Raw genomic sequence first — 21514 nt, forward strand, 5'->3', positions numbered from 1 at the left:
CAAGGAGATGACCATCAGGGAGTGCTCTCCCTCCTTCTGCATGGTTGCTTTCTTCTTGAGAAACAGAGCTGCCTCTTTCCTCAGTGCCATCCCTTTAGCCATGTGGTAAGAGGGGAATATCTCCAGCATAAATCTATCACTGTCTGAATGCTCTGGCACCTCTGCTGCTTTGTCCCAAGGTTTCCAGAAAAATTCTGTTACAGAAAAATTCTATTATAGAAAGCTCTCTCATGAAATTTCCTGTCAATTTGATTCAATTGTGTCTAAACAGATCGGAAGACTTCAAAGTCAGATTCAGAGCAGGACACTCCCTCCAGCCTCACTTAAGCAAAAACTAATATTATTAACCTGGTTTATGGAGTATCTAGTATGCTTTTTCATAAAATTATAACTTAATAAAATAATTAGATAAGTCAAGGGACAACCAGGAGGTAGAAGAGGTTGCTTGCACAAAGTCCCACATTCCTCATCTCACCATTTGTCATGATGGCTTAGAGCACAGTGCAATGGCATCAATCACTGCAGGATAACTGGGTGGGAGCTGCTGCCCTCATAGATATGTTTTTCTGCAGTGTCAAATACCACATGGCCTCCTTTCCCATCTTCTCTCTTTCTGCCCTGCATGAGCATGGATTTCATGCGACTATACACAATCAATGGGATGATGAAACAGATACGACTGGAAACTAAAACAACTCCAACTTAAATGAATAGCTTTCAACAAGGAGGCTTCCCTGATTCATCTCAGCATACATGTTGGGAAAGATGAATCAGGGAAACCTTATAAATATGATTGCTTAGCAAAAGATTCTGAAAATGTGAAACCTGTAATCGAAATGAAAGCGTACTTTGAGTTGTAGAATACCGAGTCTTAGTTATTATATAACCTAAAGACAATAGCCTGGCCAGCGGAAGGAGAATCCCTTTTGATTGAACAATACCTTTCTGCTGGCTAAGGGATCCAAAGGTCAATGTAGCAAAACAGCAAAGTCTAAAGAGTAGTTTTTAGAGTTTAAAATATAACACATGGTAATGTAGTAGTTCTTATAGGCTGTATGTAGATTCTATAGGATTTTGTGTCTTGTATTGGTTGGTCACTGTAAATTAGAATATTCATCACAAAAGGAAATAGAATGTATTGTAACCTGGACCTCGCTCTCTTCTCTTCTCTCTTGGCCCCTACGCTCTTGGCTTTCCCTCACTCCTCTTCTCTCTTCGCACTCTTCTCTTCACTCTCTGGTCCCTGCTCTCTTGTCTTGGCTCTCCTACCTCTCGCCCCTCTTCTCTTCTCTCTTCCCCCTGCACTCTGACCCCTGCCACGTTTCTCAAGCTCTCTCCCCTCTTCTTGCCAGCTTACCCTCTTGCTTTCTCTCTCGTTCTCTCTCTGGGACTTCCCTTCAGCCGAGGCTGGTGGCTGAAGGGAAGGCCCTTTCTACCCACGACCCTTGCAATAAAACCACATATTCTAGAATATCTCAGGTTTGCAGAGTACCTTGTCCCTGTAAGTCACGGATGCTTCTACAATACAGATATGGAATAGTCCTGGAACATGGAGGGCAGAAGGAAAGAATTGTCACACATGAGGTAAAAACAGGACAATCCCTTTGGCAGCAGCCCTTGCTTTTGTCAGATTAAAATAATGCCAGTATTACACTCACAAACAATGCAGCAGGAGATTAAATAAACAATGGCTGGTCTACTTTGTAAAGGAATAAAGTAAGCAAAACCAATGCAATTTCTTCTACAGGATAGACTAAACACAAAGGGCTCAGCCTTCAAGAGTCCTGTGTGTTCTAGAGAAAATCTGGAAAAGATACAGATTCCTAAATTAATTCCAACTATCTTCCTCTGTTTCTGATTTTTGTTTTTAATTTGTAGATTCTTCCTCTAGTCATTTGAATTTGGTTTTTTCAACGTTCAGCTCTAACACCTAACAAAATGTCAGAGGATTTCAGACTTAAACATCTGGTTTTGGCACAGCTAATGACATTCTTAGGCAAAAAACCCAACTTCATCTGTTATTTTTATTATTTGAAGCATGCATGCAGCATACACACACACTCCCAGATCTCTTTATGCCTAGAATTAAAACAGTTTGACCATTCCAGCATTTGCAGCAATAAGAAGTAAAGAAAGAGGTAAAAAAGATTCACTGCTACATCCTATCAGGAAACTGTTATTCTTGAAACTACTCTTCTTTAAAAGTTCAAAAGGTCAAGCTCAGACACAGTTGTGACTATTTACCATGGTAGAGTAAGTGTAGAATCATGGAATGGTTTGGGTTAGAAAGGACCTTTAAGACCATCTACTTCCAGCCCCCCTGTCACTGGCAAGGTGCTCCAGCCCTCTAATCAGCTTTGTGGCCCTTCTCTGGGCTTGTTCCAACAGGTTCACATCTTCCTTATGTTGGGGTCCCCAGAGCTGGATGCACCACTGCAGGTGGGGTCTCATGAGAGCAGAGTAGAGAGGGAGAATCATCTTCCTTACCCCAGTGGCCATGCTGCTTTGGATACAGCCTGAGATGTGGCTGGATTTCTGGGCTGTGATTGTGCACTGCAGGGTTGTGTTGAGCTTCTCACCCATCAGCACCTCCAAGACTCTTTTAAGGTCCACTCTCAATCCATTCTTCATGCAATCTGTACTTGTGCTTGGGATTGTCCTGACCCAGGTGCAGGACCTTGCACTTAGCCTTGTTGAACTTTGTGAGGTTCATATAGTCCCACCTCTCAGGCCTGTCCAGGTCCCTCTGGATGCCATCCCTTCCCTCCAGCGTGTGGACCACACCACAGAGTTTGCTGTCACCAGCAAACCTGAGGGTGCATTTGATGCCACTCGACATGTCACCAACAAAGGTTTTAAACAGCATAGGTCCCAATACTGACCCTTAAGGAATGTCACTTGTCTCTGCTCTCCACTTGGACATCAAGATATTGACTGCCACTCTTTGAATGTGTCCACCCAGACCATTCCTTATCCACTGAGTGCTTCATCTGTCAAATCCATGTCTCTCCATCATACTTATGTAGCATGCTATCTTCTGACAGCAGAGATCAGAGGGGACTCTAACAGGCATTCCTTGGCAATTCTGTTTTGGTGTCACTCTCATCAACTGTCCCCCCTGTCCCTCTGATGGAGAGCATCTTACCCACCACTGGCAGAGCAAAGGATAATAACATGGGCTTCCACCTCTGCCAGGTCCTTTCACAGTCTGGGATTTTAATATTGGACCCACTTTTTTCTTCATCACTCCTGGCATCAGTGCTGTGGCAGACGTGGAAACATTTTGCTCTTTGCTCACAGGGCTGTGGCCACCAGCAAAGGGGCAGAGAAGGCAGCCAATTTGCCAGGGTCATCTCCCAAAACCCTCCTACTGACCCTCCATGTATATATTTGGATTTAAGATTCCCACTCAGAATTTTAAGGCATCAGGAAACCTCCCCAAGAAGGAAGAAAATTAAGATGTGCAACATGCACTAACAAGGACACTAGGAAACAAGATGAAGAATGCTGGTGTGAGAAATAATGAAATCCTCTAGGATTTTATGTTTAATTAACTGCTACACAGTTTATCTGTTGACATATAGCTTCCTAATATACATTCATGCATTAGCTCCAGGTAAGTGAGACTGAAATACACTTTCTTTTCAAAAGGAAAATGATCCCAGAAAGTCATCAGTGCTGAAACAATCTTTAGAAGCTGCCAGAGGTGATCGAAGGCTGGAAAAAGATCTCTTCAGTACCTTCTCTAGAGAGCATGGACTACTGATGATATGCTCTAGACCCCACTCAGAGCCCTGGGACAGTAGGTATGTTCAATTGGGAATGCTAATTTCTAGTGCTTGGAAACCTGCACCATTGCTGGAGTTTGTCATTGTAATGGCTGCATGCTGTGAGACTTTGAGCAAGTCCAACACATTCGTTGCATAGGCAGAAGTTATCTCTAAGAGATGTGCTATCTATTTACTTGGTCCTTCTGAGATCATCACTAGTGCTTGTTTTGTAACACAAGCAACTCTGCAACTGTAACAGAAGAACAAAAACTTTGAGGAAGAGCCCAAAACTCAATGTAGAAAGAACAGAAATGAGACAGAATTGCACCCACGACCAGAAAACATATATTACAGCACAAGCATGGTTCAGGTGATCTGGAGGTGAGGGGAAGGGCTGATGTGCTGAGAGCACAAGGAAGTGGCAGCAGATGCAAAACACAGTAGGCCAGACCCCAGTCAGTTTGCACCAGGCAGGATGACAAACAGGATTTTGCATGGGAAGTGCTGGAAGCCCCTCAGTGGATCATGGCTATAGACCAAAGTCTTGTTATCAGATCAACTTAGATACCTAGGAACCTAATTTTGGGCATCTAGGAAGCAGCACTTCAAAAATGCCCTAAATATAGATATAGAATATATATAGATATAGAATTGTTTTATATGTCTTTGAAAGATTCAGGAAATGGGCTTATTTGCAAAGGTTGTATGCTTAAGTTGGTTGTGCTGGAAATCGTTTTTTGCTATAAATTGCTCCAGAGAGTTATTTTTACAAAACACAGTCTAGGAAATTCAGATGTTACTCATAATTAGGAGGGGTGGGTGGGAAAGATATTTTTGGATATGACAGCTGGCAAATTTCTGGTTTAACAAGCCCTGAAACAATAAGAGGTGATAACAACCCAGATCTGGTTTTGATGAATAGAAATATTGGTCATAACATATAAATCTGAATAATTTTGAGTTCATTCAAATAAAAGTAGGCAAGAGTAAAATCAAGAGAAGACCTGTAACTAAAACTGTCAGTTCTCAAAAGGCAAATTTTCACAACCTACAGCTGTGTCTAAATTTACATGCTGGCTCTCACCACAGCTCACACAGATCTCATAATTGTCTGGGCTGGAGGATGACTCAAATATGACAGTACTCCTACCTACCTCTGTATGCAGGCTTCCCCTCTGTGGCACCCACCTGAGATGAACTTCAATGTAAATGTAGTGTTCCCTGACAAGGAAACCAGAAAGCAGCCCTGCTTTGACTTGTCCAGACAGCCTGAGGGGAGTGAGTGACTCAAAAAGGTCTACAGAGCAGAGGTGCTCAGCTAGTCCAGGGGAAACCTCTTATTTAAGTCAAAAGGTGACAGTGCAGCTCGGTGTTGTATCCTGAAGGTGGAGGAAAGTGTTAGAGAATCTCTATGCATGATCAGTTTATGAAGGATGCTAGAAATCAACAGAGAACTTAAAAGAAACCAGTCAAATTAAAAAAAAAAACCACCAAATTTTCTGCCTAAAGTCATGCTAATTTACATTTTGCATAGAAAATTAAATCAAAGAGCACAAGGTTCTTTATTTATAGAAGCAAAAGGGAACATAAGAAATCAAGCTGTTATGCAGAAAAGATGTGCCACAGATTAAAAATAATGTGTATATATAAAAATAATATATACACAATAGACAAATATATATTTACATATTGTAATATGTTGTATATTTAATCTTCTTCTCACTTCTGACAGCTAATACTCTGACTTTTCTCAACTAAAATAATCTTTATTTTAACTTCCATAGATTATTTTACTTCGTATGCATGTAAGAGTACTTTAAATTGATGAGTTTTATTCATGGATTGATGTGAAAATAGAGATCCCTCTTGCAGCCTACAAACAAATTCTGCATGTTTTAGTTTGAATGTGAAACATGAGAACTGTATTTTGTACTCCATTAACATAGAATTCTGATATCAAGAAGAATCTTGGCGTATTCTATAATATCCTATACAGGATAAAAACAAGCGAGATCACCTTTTTTTGAAGCTATGAAGGTTCAGGAATGAAATTCTTAAAACAATATATATACAAAACTTGAAAATGCATATCAATAAAGCTTTTCAACAGAAATTGGCTGAACATCTCTTAGAGCTTACATTATTGTCAGCTTTACAAGGTCCTTATTCCATTTTTATCTGACATGCAAAAGGAGAGAACAGAAAAAAATCAATTGTGATGTTAATGGGTATAATTCTTAACTCATTAGTGTTACACCTACTTACTACTGGGATGAATTTGCTCCTCTGAGATTTAGTAAGTCAGCTCTTCTAAAATCATCTACATTAGTTTTCATCTACCCACCTTTCAAAAGCTTCCATTTTTATTCACATTAAATCATATTTGCAAGGCTAAAATGAACCATTTTGCAGTCCTTAAAAACAGAGATTGAGTGTTCTTTTTGAAAAGGGCACCAAACAAATGTTACTATTTAATGAACATCTAATGCTTCAGGTTTTTCAGAAGGCTTTCATAAAAGATACTCAGAAAGATTCAGAGTGTGCTGCCACCAAGACCACACAAAAATAAATGATGGGTCAGACATCAAGGTTGAATTAATTATGAGAGTGCCATAGGGACCCATCTGTCCTGCAGCTGAAAGGAGAAACCAGACAGACTGAGAAGAGAAAAAACATAGACAAGAAGTGGACAGGGCAACAATTATTTGTTGAAAATGGACAAAATAACTATTAGAGCTAGAAACACACACACAAACACATCTGAGTTTTAAATAATATAACTGTGATGACTCCCACTGGGGACACCAACATAGTGGGAAATGGCTGATGGGAATCTATATATAGAGAGAAAAAGGACCAAATCTGCCATCCGGACTGAAAGTATAAACCATCTGCATTCATTTGCAAGCTAGCTAAAGGCTACTCTCAGTAAAGAACATAGTTTTACAGCTAAAGACCTTCTTCTGCTGGGAAGATGAGTCTCTGTGACACTACTCAACAACCTCAGCTGGGACCCTGGTAAATGTGCTCGGGTTCCTCTGGATGGGTTAAGCTGTTTTAGGATGACTGCTAGATCCTGTAGTACAGTACAAAACTTAAATGGATGGTCTGCTCTGGAAAGATAATTTTGGAATGAAAAATCATTGTTTTCTCTAAGAAATGCACTTGCCTTTGGATTTTGTTTTATTTTCACTTCTGGTTGAGCTCTTTTTAAACACTGACTTGCAAGAATTATTTTCCCTGGGGAGTCTTCTGGACCTATGCTGTAGGGCACTAAAACCATCAGGTCTGTCCATTCTCCTCCTCCGTCTTTCTCCTAGACCTCCTTTCTACTTTTTTCTTTCTTTTTTGACTGTAAGGAACAGGAGAAGATCCTCATTACCCTGCTTCGGTGCTCTGTAAAAAGAATTTTAAAGCTCCTAATATTACTTAATCACAGCTTTCAGTGCTCCTGCTGCCATAAAACATTATAACAATGGGTTGGCACTTCATCAATTGTAATTTGCTGATATTACAGTCACAGTAGTGCCCAACATAATTGCTTTTCTCTACCAATGACTCATAAGGCTTCTTGATCTTGGTCAATCTTCTTCTTTGCTCTGGGGGTTGCAGGCAGAAATTTTGCTCTAACAACTCAGATTTTTGAATTTCCAGTTCCTGCCCATCCAAGCAGGATGATTCCCTCCAAATACCTGGCACACCTCTGCCCTCAAATTTCACTCCCAGATACTTAAATCTATTAGGACACACTTTATTCTTAATTATTTTCAATTTTACATATAGCAGCAGAGCACAACTTTCAAACAGAGATAATAGCAGCAGTTATTAACAATGAAGGAGCTAGCTTGAAGACAGTAAAATAAAAGAAATTTTGTCAGGGCTTTGAATTCCTTGCAGGTCCAAAACTCCTAGCAAGAATATGACTTCAAACCGTACAGATTATTAACAATATGTTTATATCAGGACAGAAGGCACATTGGTGATCAATTTCATTATGTTGAGGGGTCTTTTTTTTCTGTAGACAAATTAAAAAGTTATCAACCCAAATGACTTCTACTTAAGATGGAGGACACCAACAAAGTAAGAAGAAACAATAGCCCCAACTCTCTCTGGCAGAACATATTGTTTGTGACTCACGCTGTAAAAGTAATCATTGTGAGCTGTGAATACTTGTTCCTGATCCACTTGTAGCTTCTCTGAGGTTGAGACAGAGATGATACTACAGAGGCAGGAAAAAGCCTTTAGCAAGGGTGCTGCAGACATGCAAACACCCTTGCTAAACACTTACAAGGAATAAAGAATAAGATCCATGCCATGTTACACTCATGTGACTGTACAAACAACCGAGCATAATGATGAGATGGAGACTTTCTAAAACACTGCAGGGGCAAGGTATAATTTGATGTCTGCTGGGGTTTTATACCTCTTTCTGCCACCATAGTCTGGCTCTAAAAGCTGTCTTTCTGGGCTTCCTTTACAGAAGTGGTGATCCTGGTGAAGAATTTGCTAACCATCCCTCCTCACCACCCATTGCAAAAGCTTTGTAAGCACCTGCAATAGCCTTTTATGCAAGCACCTCTGTGAAGAGTCCTGACAGCACATTGCCAGGACAAAATGTTACCACAGGGGGCCACAAGGATTATACCTACTATTTGAAGCCCTGGGATGCTAAACCCTGAGATCCTCAAAGTGACCAGCTTGTTTTCTAATGCTCTGGCTTGCATAGCAAGGGTAAGAGCTCTTGTCTGGGCCGTGGGAGCAACTGGGGACATCAGAGCCTGCCAAGCTGGAATTCACTCTATCCAGAGTGCAGGGCTTAGGATGCCATGTGAAAATCCCACACACTTCAGCCAATCAACTGACACAAATGGAAGGCTACTGTGAGAACTAAACTTTGCTTATTCTACATATTTTGCCAAGATTTTGAAAACCACTTAATAGACTTGGACAGACTTGAGGAGTGTTTTTAGATTCAAGTACTACTTGTTTAATGGATTCATTTTATAAACATCAGCACTGAGATTTTCAAAACTTCTTTGGAACTTGACCTGCTGATTCCTTTTAATTTTTAATGAACAGCAACATAATTGTATAACTTGAATACTTGCATAAGCTCATTTCATATTCAGAACAAGGCCTTCATCCACTACTTGGATGAAATAGGTGGCTGATACTGTAGTCTGGAGGATCACTTACCTTTGGTTTTACAAACCACTGCACAAATATCATGGCCATAGCACCCAAGTATCTCATTTGAATAGGCCTTTCAAGTCTCCAGATTTCAAATTTATACAGATAAAACATGTGTGTGCATACCCATGAATATAAGCATAAGGGTATACAATTGTACTTATTTTACCTACTCTGTGTGTGTGTCTGGTATGAGTATATATCCATGCAGACATTCCTACATGTGTTCTTGGCCCTTGGTGCTGGCTACCTGGCTGTTTGCCTCTCTTTAGAATCTGCAAGCATCCCTGTTCTGACTCTACACAGTGCTGCCTCCTGCTCCTCCATGGCCACCCAGGATGTGCCAGTGCTTGGAGAATTTCAGCAAGACATTGCACATGTTACCTACAGGATGTTCTTCTGAGGTTTTGAGCCCTCTGCCCTTCAGGTGCAGTAATTATGGAGGACACCTAGGAGTGGGAAAAGGATCAGGATGCTGCACAGTGTGTGGGCAGTGCCAGCCTACAGATGAAATTTGAGCTGGGGAAAGGTGCTGAGGTCCAATGGTGCCTGGCTGTGCAGAGGTCCCCAGTTCACACATTCTGCAGCAAAATTCAGGACAGTAACACTGCACTTTCCCAGGATGAGAAAAAGAAGGGGAAAAGGATGAAATCTGGGAGAAACCCAGAAACCCAGCTTTCTCATTTAGTCACAACAAACTGAACATGTCTTACACATTCAGAATAGAAGAAAACTAGTCATTAACTTATGTGAGGCAGCTGGTTTCCCAATAATGGTTCCTACACATTCTGGTTTTAATATTATTGTTCTTGTCAACTGTGGGAATGGAATGTATATTAATGATGGTTTATTCCAAATTGGTCATTGTTGGAGCTAATAATTAGGTAGTCAGGCACTAATTATCTCTATTTTGTCTCCAGTCAGTAACTAAGAAATCTGGAGAAGTAATTTTGGAGGCAGGCATCAGAGCCACACACAGTTAAGCAGGCTCTGCTGTGGGCACAACAGAGATTCTTCATTACAGAGAGGCAACAGACAAGTCTGGAAGCAGAGACAGAGTGATACTGCTCTGAGTACAGGGTGCAGAGTGGCAGCATCTCTGAAAAATGCACATGCATGTGGTGTCTATCTGCTCTTTGCACCCCTGGTTCACTCATGAGGGAGGAAAGCTTCTCAAAGACATTGCCTGGCACCTGGACAACAGAGCTGCACCACTGCTGGCTGCAGCTCTGGTCCCAGGCAACATCTGGTTGGAAGGGCACCACCAGCAGGAGGGCAGGCAGCAGTGGGAAGAGGTGGAACCACAGGTCTGCACAGAGGAAGTGAAGTCTCAGCATTTACTCTGAAATAAGAATCCTGTGGAAATTGCAACAGGAAAGAGCTCAGGATAAAGATGTCTGGCACACATGGAATGAGAGCCCTTGGGCTCAGGGGTGGAGGTGCCTGAGCCCCCACTGAGGCAAAGGGCACCTTTGGCACCCCTTTGAACATCTATGCATTCAGACCATGGCTGAACCTGCACTGCTGCTCTCCACCAGCCCAAAACTCACATCTCTTCTCAGATGTGTGCAAGGTATCCCAACTGCCATCATCCTCCCCTATTTTCCCTACGCACAGCGGAGATTACACTAAAGGGGAAGCCTTTAGAAGGAGTTAACGGAACATTTTTCTGACCACTTTAAATTGAATTGGGTATAACCCTATAGTGCCTTAGCAGACAGCAACTGAAAATTTCCCTTTTCAGTAATTCTGTTTTAGTTTATCCATCTCATATAAGAATATTGGAGGTTATCCTGCCCTTGTAGGCACAAAACCCCTGCAAGATTTCCAGACCAGCATCCACCACCATGTGTTATAAACTTACCTCCACATAGAGGATAGGGAAAATGCCAATCTTGTCACCCAGCATTCCTTCTGCCCAGTTGTCATCCACTCTCCTGATGACTGTCAAAATTTCATCCTAAAATCAGAGATATACATAATCAGATATTTTCAGTAGAAAGATGACAAATTTTAGTTACCCACATGATAGCTTAGAGAATGAGTACACAGACAAGATCATAAGCCAGGTAAAAGTGTTTCTGAATCCTGGGCTAGCAGCATCCCTGGCCCAGCACCATATCCCAAGTGTCCCACTCAAAGTGCACTGAAGCACCCTGCAGACCAGTGCAGCTCATGCTGACTGTCAGCAGTTCCAAGGGTCTAGGCAGAGAAGGTGGGAATAGGTAACTCTTGGCTTCATTGCAGGGAGAGAAGAAGAGGTCACCTATAAATCATAGGTGAAAACTCCTCAGTGTGAAGTTGCCACTTTGTATCCAAGGGTCTGTTGTGACGCTTGTCTGCTCTGGAGCACAAATCAAAGGGAAGTACCAGTTCAGCACAGGTAGTCCTGGAAACACTTCCAACAATGAATAGTACAAGGCGCTCAGCAACAAGCCTATACTGCTGACACATTGAATGTCAATTTTTCTTTAAAAAAAAAAAAAATTATAAGGTAAAATTGCAAAGCAGATAAAACCCCAAAGATAACATGACAAAACCAAGTTGCATTCACCTGTTGGATCAGCTACAGTTTAGATACCAGATCATTTTCTAAAACCAATGGCATTTTAATATTATATTTAATCTAGGGAGATAAGAATTTCAGCAGATGATGAACTTCTTTGTGATTATAAAAGACGAGATAAAACAAAGTACAAACCAAATAGTTCAAACTCAGAATGTACAAGTAATTAGGAAAGCTCAAGTGACTAGAATGAAATCCTGACTTTTCTCAGTTTGAACTACTCAGTTCAATGGATTTCTGCTATCATCCATGTCTTCTGGGGTCATCATACTAAACCCAGGCTTAAACCAGCACCACTTTCTACAACAGCTGTGGAAGGTTGCCCTCTCAACAGGGCTTTGCCTGATGCTCAGATCTCCTATGAGAAAAGGAAGGAGTGGGCTGAGAGAAGCTGGGAATTCAGCTTTGTTCCCTCATGGCATCCGATCTTCTTTGCTCCTGTGCAGAAATTCACAAAAATGAAGAAAATCACTTCCTTCAGGAAGCTGAGACAGAGTTCCCTGCCAATCTCACTTTATTTCCACTGCTCACTCTGAAAAAAGGAACTACATATGGTCTACCATGCTCCGTATAACAAGATACTGATGTCAAATGGCCAGGAAAGGGCAGCTGGCTTTTTTGCAGATACTTCTCACATAGAAAAAAAACCCCACAAATTCCTGATCCAGGATGTTCAGACCACAGATTTGCATTGATGAAAAAATGACCAGAACAGAGATGTGATGTGATGTACTTCGTAGTTTTTTAACATGTGCATTTTGAACACGTGCACTCTGAAATAGTTTAAATGTTTCCTTTGAATTATTCATCTGAATGATCCATTAGGGGAAAGCTCACAGAAACGGCTACAAACTGAGTCCTTCAGCTATTTATTACAGCTGGAAGGATGCAAAAAGAATTTGTGCATTTAATTTCCTGAAGAAACACAGCATTCCCTTCCAAAGCCCTGTCTGCATAGACCATTTTTGATCTGTTTAAAGAACTGACAGTAATGCATCTCTGTAAAGCTTCCACACGCTCTTACAAAAGACCGATTAGCATAAATTTAGAATCTAGGTAAAGGGTGTAAACGAGGAAAAGAAATGACTGCATCACTTCAGAGACCTGCTATGAGTGACTTTTTATATTTACTGAGCTATTTCCCTAAAAAGAGTTTTTAAAAAAACACAAAATGAGATGTAGTCTACACTACATGACATATATTATCTTATGTGTGTGTAAGTGCATACATATGGGTATGAATAGAATAATAGACTGTTCAGGTTACAAAGGACCTCTAAGATCATTGAGTCCAACTGTTAACCCAGCACTGCATGTAAATGTATATATATTTGCATGTATTTACACACGTAAGAAATTAAGAAAAATGTTTAACTGTAAAGCCCCAGAAGCTTTTTAGCAGATTTTGCTAGAGGCACTGTGCAATCCCATCCCTGGAGCAGGCTGTACAGACACCTGGCAGGAAAGGTGCCTGTGTTGACTTTGCTCAAGGATGGGGTGGGGAATGGCTGACCTTTGAAGATCCCTTTCAACTTTACCTTGCATGGTGTATGAAATCTGGAAGCATTTCCATACACTGAACTGCATTCAGCTCAGCCAAGTCTGGCTGCTGAATATGGTCATATATGAGAAATGCATCCTGAGATATGCTGACATTCAAAATTAGTATCTTTGTGGGAGAGCAAGGTGAAAATTCTTGAGAATTCTATTACATAATTAGTTTTAAGAAAGGTGTTGAAAATCTCCAGAATTACAGCAAATCCCAAAAAATATTTTGAAATTTTTTATTAGTGGACAGTTTCTTTGAATTCACAGCCAGCGACATCATTCTATACAGTGAGCTGGTGAAAGCTTCAGCATGAACTATTTTAGAACCTTATATTAGTTGGATAGCCGTGCTACTTATAAATTCCTAGAAAGGTTCCCAAAAGGATCATGAATAGCAAAACGCCACAGATCTCTTGGCATACCAGTCCAGCTTTCTGAACTTCACTATTTCACATTGACTAAATTGATTTCCAGGCAGCATAAATGAATCCAAGCCTCAAAACTCATTTCAAAAGCCAATGGTATCCACTGTAGTTTGGACAAAGATATGTCGTTCTTCTTTTATGCCTGTTGCTAGAGCCTTTAATTATTTGCTCTCTCCTTCTTGCTCGAGTTTCTCTCTATTCATCAGGCCTGGATCAGCCTTGTGACAAGCATGTGGGACCTGCAGTTCCAGTTTATAATCATTATCAGAAAAGAAGTCAAAGATAAATCACTTAAAAAGCAATCTGATTGACAGAGAAATGAATCCTTTTGCTGAGAAAACAGCACAAAATTGTATCCAATAACAGTCATGATTCACAGCCTGATTTTTATTCTAGTCATTAATGGCCATTAACGAAGCAATACAGAGCAGCTGTGCCTGCTATTCTGCAGAGATAACTACTCCATCTAGAGCACTGGGGAGATCTCAGCCATAGCAGGATGACACCACGTGGTGCTTGGTGAGTCCAGCAACAGTGCTTGCCAGCTGGCACAAGAATCCCTGTCACCAGCTATTGCTGGGATGGTCCCTCTGCGAACAGCAAATGCTGCTGGAACTGAATGCTAAGGGGCCACTCCACAGCCAGGAACAAGTATTGGATGTGATGGTTCTAAGATTGGCATGGCTCTTGTTAGACACCACCGTGGGCTGGGAATGAAAGTGTTGGAAAATGAGGGAAACAGTTGATGTTATTAAAAATGTGATGAGCAATGAAGCATGGTGAACAGCTGATGCTACCTTGGCAGGTTTGAGACTCATCAACCAGCATCACTCAGTCTTCTGATGGCCATGTGAAGATGCATCCAAAGGGTGGTTGAACACTAAAACAAATTTGTGGGTTGAAACTGGACTCAGTGTAAGGCTGGAACACCTACACAGAGAACCATGCAACTACTTTTGATTTGCATTGCTATACCTGAGAGCAGAATCCTCTTGCACTTGGTTTGTACTAGTGTTCATAGCCCAGAGGAGGATAGACTATTTTTTAAAACAGAGACAGCAGGATCCCATGTCCATACTGTGGCACCACGTTAGGAGAGATTAGGAAGCTGAGCCAATAAGTATATCCCAAGAGTATGCAATTAGGTTCTGTAGGCCACAGCATGATCACAACCACACTAGGGAACTTCGGGAGTAAAACTTCTGAAACTATTGGCATTAAATTGGTGCAAAGTTGACACAAGGCTGGAACCAGTTGTTACAGAGAAAAAATAACTGCCTGGTTTGGCTAATCACTGCCAAACACTGAGGGAAAACATATTAAGTAGGAAATCTGGGATGTTCTATCATCTTACAGACAGCATAGAGGAGAGAACAGAGGTGAGACCCTATGCCTGTATGTATGGCTTCTCTGGGAAGAGGACTTGAGGGAGCAGTCCAAATGGTGTAAAAGAATGACATGTGAGAGCTTTGTTTTTTGCACTGGATACTCAAGACAGATTTTTTTGCTGCTTCTCCTGATTTTATTCTTACACATAAAACTTATTACATTTACATCTTTGGCCTTTTATTTGGAGAGTGTTGTACCTATAGGAGAGGAAAATAGGTAAATAGCAGAAGCACCCTGCAGCACTCCTCACGAAGATCTGTGTAAAGTAGACTTCATTTCCTTGCAATATACCTCTGGAACAATGGAACATTTTCCTTTTGAAAAATGTAGCAAAACAGATTAGTAAGAGGAAACACCAAATATCCTTCCTTTGTTTTCTTTTAATGTACCAGTAGATATTCTGAGTGCATAGTAACAAGGGAGATGGGAAAAAGCAAAGACCAGCAAAAGAACAACAAAGCAAAATGATAGAGAAGATCCCTATGTTTGAGTTCCCTTCTTATAGCTTCTCTTTAGAGGAAAACTCTTCTTTATTTTATGTTTATAGGTAAAACCCAATCACAAGTGTCCGGTAGCCTTAAATGAGTTGCAGTACACAAATAGGCTATATTAGTTTGTATAAATGTTATGTCAATGTAACCCCTCCAACAGAGGAAGGAACAAGTAGTGTAATTGAAACTGAGATGTGGTCCAGCATCTTCAGATGCAAACTGAGACATTCAAGTGATGCATACTGCTCAGAGTGACAAATCACATCTACAGCACTGCAGTGCTCAGGACTCTGTGCAAAGGAACTGACTGCATCAGCAGATGATCTATAATCTGGGCTAAACAGGAACCTTCATCAGCACAGGTGACAGCTAAAATTAGCATTGAGAAAACTGATGAAAACATGATGGTGAAGTCCCAAGATGAAAAATAGATTATTCAGTGTCAGGGAGAACAATAGGCAGGACATAAAAACTGTTACAAGGTGACAGTGTGTGTAGTGGAAGGAGCTAAAGAAGAAAATAGCAGTAGAAGAGAAACCAAGCCCCCTTGGGGAAAACACAGTTATCAGGGATAAAAGGATGCCGACAGTAACACAAGGGGTGAAAACAAGGAAAATTGAGAGATTGAGAGTAGAACTATACAGCAGGAAGAAATGCTCCATGTGAGAATGACATTGGACAGCCGAGAAAATGAGAACTATCGCTATACAAAGGCAGTCATTGTAAAGGAGGTTTTCTAATATATGGCACCAAATACATCAAATACAAAAGTCTAGGAAAGAACCTGCTCTAACAAAAAAGACCACAACTGCCTGGCATACCTATTAAATTTCTTAAGACTGAGCAAGCAAGGAATCCCTTAAGCAGACAAGGAAGACTGCATCTCAGAGAAGTCACCATTGTACCTCTGGGCACGCAATGAGAAAAACAAAGCACCAGAAAATATATATTTACTGCTAAGGTCTCAGAGGTAACTTCTGCTAACTTTCTGTTAGTGCATGGCTGTTACTTCTCACTAAGCAGCCCGCTTTCTCGCAGAGATTCACAGCTCCAGGGAGGCTGGTTAGTGGCAGGGTTTGCAGTGTTTGCAATCAAACACTTCACTTGCTATGGAACAAAAGTGCTTACAAATCCTTTGTTAAATAAATATGAGAAAGTATACAGTCTAGGAAATTGCATTCTGCTGAGAAACACTGCATGGGTGAAAAAGATGTTACATTCGGTGAGAAAATTATATGCTGCTAATAATTCATTCAGCTATAATAAGTAGCTTCAAAAGAGGAGGTCAGTAAAATCCTCGTGAAGGATATTTTTATAATCTATTTCATATTCATTTTCAGCATAACTGTTATTATTTTATGTGATACTATAACAGCCACAGACAGCTGAAATAAAACAGAAAATGACAATGAACAGGTTCTCCATGGCATTCACTGCCATAAATTAACAATAGGGGATATGATTTATTTTACTGTGGGTTTCTTGATATCCATGAAACCCATCTAAGGTCAACACAAATTGCTAGGGAGGGGAGTGGGATGCAAAAAGCAGGTGGGGAGATGGGGGTGAAAGGGGGAACGTGATATTTTAAATCCAAAGGAAATTACAGTATCTCAGTTTTCTCTCATTCCAATGGAATTTATTAAACATTTTGGTTAAAAAAACCCAGAGACTGTTTTTTTAAATGTCTGCTTTTTACTGTCTTTATGTTCTTAAAATAGGAAATACTATTATGATGATAGTGTATTTCAACTGCTAATTGGTTTATGGTATGATGCAATATGCATTTTGAAGCTGAATGTAATTTTAAAACACTGGAACATCTGATTCAATAAGGAACATTAAAAGACACATTTCCATTACATTTTTTTTCTGAAATTTGAGTCATTCTTGGGGAACATTTCAATGCATATGAAATGTATGCTTTTTAGAGGGAAAAAAATGTTCTCAGAAAGCATACAGCCAGTTCTACTTGTTGAGCTTCACTAGCTTTATACCAGCCTTGCTATTCATGACACAAGCTATGTCACAGAGTGCAGGGTAGGCCAGGGAGGCCGGGAAGGTGCCTCACCACTCCCAGCACCCTGTGCTCCTCACTCAGCTGCCAGCACCACATGTGCCCCATCACACCCTACCAAAGCAGATTTCTGAACATTTTTAAAAAACCTATTCCCCTACCTTGGTGAAGGTCAGGCAATCCTTGTCTTGGTCTTTATCCTTTATTTCAAAGTCATAAAGTGCTTTGCCCTGAGGTGGAGCTTGTGGGAGGGGCTTGATGCACTGGATGTAGCTGGCAGGGAAGAAGCCGTGGTTCCCATTGAGCTCCCCATGGTACCAGTTCTCGTCCACCTTGCGCCGCAGGATGATGATGTCCCCCTTGTTAAACCTCAAGTCACCAGGCTCTTTTCCCTCATAGGTGTAAAGGGCTTTGCCATAGGGAAGCTGGGAAACACTCTGGGGAAACAAAACAAACACCTTTAAGCAATCTCCAGCCAGCACTAATATCTTTCTTAGAGTCAATATTTAGCTAGGAGCAAACTGATCAGCCATGGTCATTTACCAAATTCCCCCAATGACTGCAACTGACTGCCACATAATGCTTTACACTGGATCTCAGGAAAACTAGGATGTACGTGATGGTAAGCCTGAGAAGGTAGGTGTGTTTCATCAGAGCAGGCACTGTCCATCTCATGTAGCTCAGCTGAAACCTGCAGTACCTCTTACACCACCAAGCAGCATCACTTAATTTGCAAAATATCCTACATAAGCAGAACTATATGTTTTAACAACTAAACTTGGACATGTCTAAAGGTAAAATATTAGACATTTTGACCTTCAGGGTTGCTTTGGTTTCTGAAGCTCAGAATAGAGACAAAACAACACAAGCTTGATGATTCACAGGGTTATAAAAGCTGCCAAATTGGTAAATTTTCATTGTATTTGTTTGAGCAACTCCAAGCATTTTCGAGTTTGAAGCTTCTTGTTTAGCTTTTGATTCTGTAACCAAATACTCTTATTTAATTCAAAATCCCCAAGTCTCATGCTACTCACTGAGGGCTAATGTAAACAGTTATAATATTCTTTGTTGCTTATGAATTAATGCCCTTGCGGAAAAGTGAAATAGGCGGAATGCCTCAAATCTTTCTTTTAGAGCTAAAAAGAGCTCTGAAGCTTTCACTCTTGTTAGAAGAATTAAACAAACTTACTAAAAAGTCATGGCCCATGAGGAAAAAAAAATCCTTAAAAAATTTATTGCTTAGTATGATAAAAAAGAGAAACCTATTTGATGGAAGACACTTGAGCGTGAAAAATTCTTCCCAGAGTTCATTTTGTCCCTGTGAAAGGCAGATTATCTCACCCAGGCTGTGACTGCATGGACAATGTTTTGGTGGAAGTATTGGTTTATACAGCCCCTGTCCTGCCTGTCCACTTGCTCCTCTTCTTGCTGAGTCCCACAGAGCAGGAGGTAACTCTGTTGGACGCAGCTACCTGCTTTTTTGATCCTGTAACAGTTCTTTAACCCATACTGGAATAGAAAAGGTGTAATACTGTATTATCCTATACCATTTTTCATTTTATTTAATTCTAAGAGTCAGCTTGCAAATATGTAGCAGCATATTAACACAAGGGATGTTAGAGGGGTCCTGTAAAGTCAACCTTCTGTAAGAGTCTTTTTGTTTTCAGAGTTGTATTTACAAAAATGACACAGTTTTCTTTGCATACACATGCCTTTGAGTAGTCTGTTCCCTGCTGTGCATCATGCTTGTCAATGGGGTGTCCTGTAGGGACAATGAAAAAGTAAAGCTATATTTAATAAAGCACGCTGGTATTTCCCCAGGTGTTTCTTATGCCTGTACTTCTGGATGACATTCCTGTGCCTAAAATAACATTCAGATGCTTTCCCCAGGGGGAAAGTGGAGTGGCCTGACAGAAACACTGCATTTCCAGAAAATGAGATCCTGGGATGACTTTTCACAGTATTTGTTAAAGCCACAAGAAGTGGCATTTTTAATTCCGATGGGTGCATTAAACGGGCCTGCTCTGGTGGGGTGGGTTTCAAGCTCTTACACCTGCATCTTTGGGCAGGAGGAGGAGAGGCACAGCCTGCTGCCTGCACTGCCTGCCGGCGCCTCCGCCCGCCTCTGGGCGCCAGATGGTCACTGCGGCAGGCAGACACCACAGGATCAAAGAGGAACTTTCTTCAATGCACTTTCACACACAGGCGTTAACTTACTCACTTTTATTAGGAAAGGCTTTAGTAGGTGTGCAGGTCTTGGAAAGCTGTGTGACAGATCTTTTTGCCTACAGCCCACAGTGAAGGAGACAGGCAAACAGGCACAGCTCTTCAGAGCATTATCCATGTTGTCTGGAGGGGGATTTAATTTCATTCAGATGTGTCCCCAGTTCTAACTTTTCTCATTAGCAATTTGCAGTTCCTCTGTTTGCTCTGTATTCTTCTGGATTTCGCTGTATCTGAATGGAGCTACCCACTTAAAGACCAGTTATTTTGGAAGCTCCTTCAAACATAACTAAAAAAGCATAAAATCAACAGCCACCCAACAAAGCATCAAACAGTCTGTGCCAAATCAGTGGTATTTTTCTCTCTTCCAGGATAGTTACTTCCCTTGAAAGCAAAGCTTTTCCCCCATACACAGCATTTTAAAGATTAAGCATACAATACCATCAAACTCCTTAGGTAAGGCATAGATTGCATTACTCATTTGAAACTAGAAAAAAAACCCCACACTAAGCTGAAAGACTATAGAGCCTTGTAGCAATTTAGAAATAAAAGAATCATTACTATAATTCATGCTGGGAGAAGACAATTTATCAAAGTAAGAGTAAGACTTCTGCCAGGTGCACAGTGCTGATCCAGACATATGCCTGGCAAACATGGTCTGTACCACTTACCCTAAATGGGACCTTCCTACTCCCAAGATCTTTGTAGCAATTCAAGGTCAGATCACTTTCTTTACTTTTTAGCCACTTTCTCTTCCCAAGCCTCATTCTCCTGTGTCATAAGGCAACAGCCTCCAATGCTACAGAAGAAGAAAGTGGATTTTACTCCATCGCACACTTCATCAATGAAATTCTTACGCAACACATGCTGGGCTTTTATTGGTATTCAACTGATCTGGCTAGATGATTCAGGTCCCTGTTTTTAGCTTCACCTGATACAAATGAAGACTTTTAAGAAAAACAAACCAACTGCCAGACATAAATTTTAAATCTGGCATTGTTTTATTTGAAGACCTTAACATGGGAATTTGCAGTTTAGGCACTTGTGTTCCTCTTCTCTTTCATGGGTTTATCTGTGGACCATGTAATTTAGGAACTGTCCTACACGGAGAAGATCTGGGCAACTGACCATGGGAAAAACTTCCAAGAAAAACTGTTCCAATTATCAGCTACAGCTTTTCTAATTCTGAATCACAGCTTTTCAACTAAAAACTCTGTAGAGGAACCTTTTAAGGTGAACATGTTTTTAGTGGAAAAAATACCTTCCTACTGAAAAACTGAGACATTTCCCAGCCTTTCTGTAAGGCTCTGTGTACCCATTTTGATTTGAGCATCCCATGTAAACCTTGAATTTACTGTGCCCCAGGTACCAGTGTCCTCTAATCCTTTTCAAAAAAAGCTACTTGTTCTGTTCTTTAAGTGTCTAAAGCTTTAAGTGTCAGCCCAAATCAACCAAAGAGAAAAAATTAATATCACAATTACAAAAACAAAAACCACAAAACCAAAACCACAAAAGCCCCCCAAAATATCCCCAACCAACCAACCCCAAACACCCAAGATAAACTCTTGAAGCCTCTCTGATGCTGTATTCAGGCCAAAAGATCTAGCTTTCAGTGGATTTTTCATAGTCACATTATATTAATGGTTCCTAAGAAGCATATTTTTTGAAGTTTCCCTTTATTTTTCCCATTTTTGGTTAATTCATAAGTGAGAAGCAGATCAGAGTCAGAAAGTTCCTCTGAACTACATCTGAAAGGAGGGAGCATTAAGTATCTTTCAGAAATAGAAAAAAAACAATCACTGCTGCTGTTTGCTAGTTGTAATGTGGTTCTTAGAAATCTTCCTCTGATCCTGACTATCTTCCTCACTGACAATCTTTGAGCCAGCAATTCTGGC

General features: G+C 40.7%; 1 protein-coding gene across 1 annotated transcript in view; it reads right to left on the reverse strand.

Annotated features, from left to right (window-relative positions):
* Nucleotides 1–21514, reverse strand: part of SH3RF3 (SH3 domain containing ring finger 3) — a 244886-nt gene that overhangs the window by 74675 nt on the left and 148697 nt on the right. Inside the window, exons 2-3 of the mRNA XM_083855859.1 lie at nt 17558–17833; nt 10825–10920 (exon numbers count right to left, since the gene is read on the reverse strand). Of these exons, the coding sequence (XP_083711985.1) occupies nt 10825–10920; nt 17558–17833 (372 nt within the window). The remainder of the gene's footprint in view (nt 1–10824; nt 10921–17557; nt 17834–21514) is intronic.

The sequence above is a fragment of the Zosterops lateralis genome (assembly GCF_965231275.1).
Source record: "Zosterops lateralis genome assembly, chromosome: 2".
NCBI lineage: Eukaryota > Metazoa > Chordata > Aves > Passeriformes > Zosteropidae > Zosterops > Zosterops lateralis.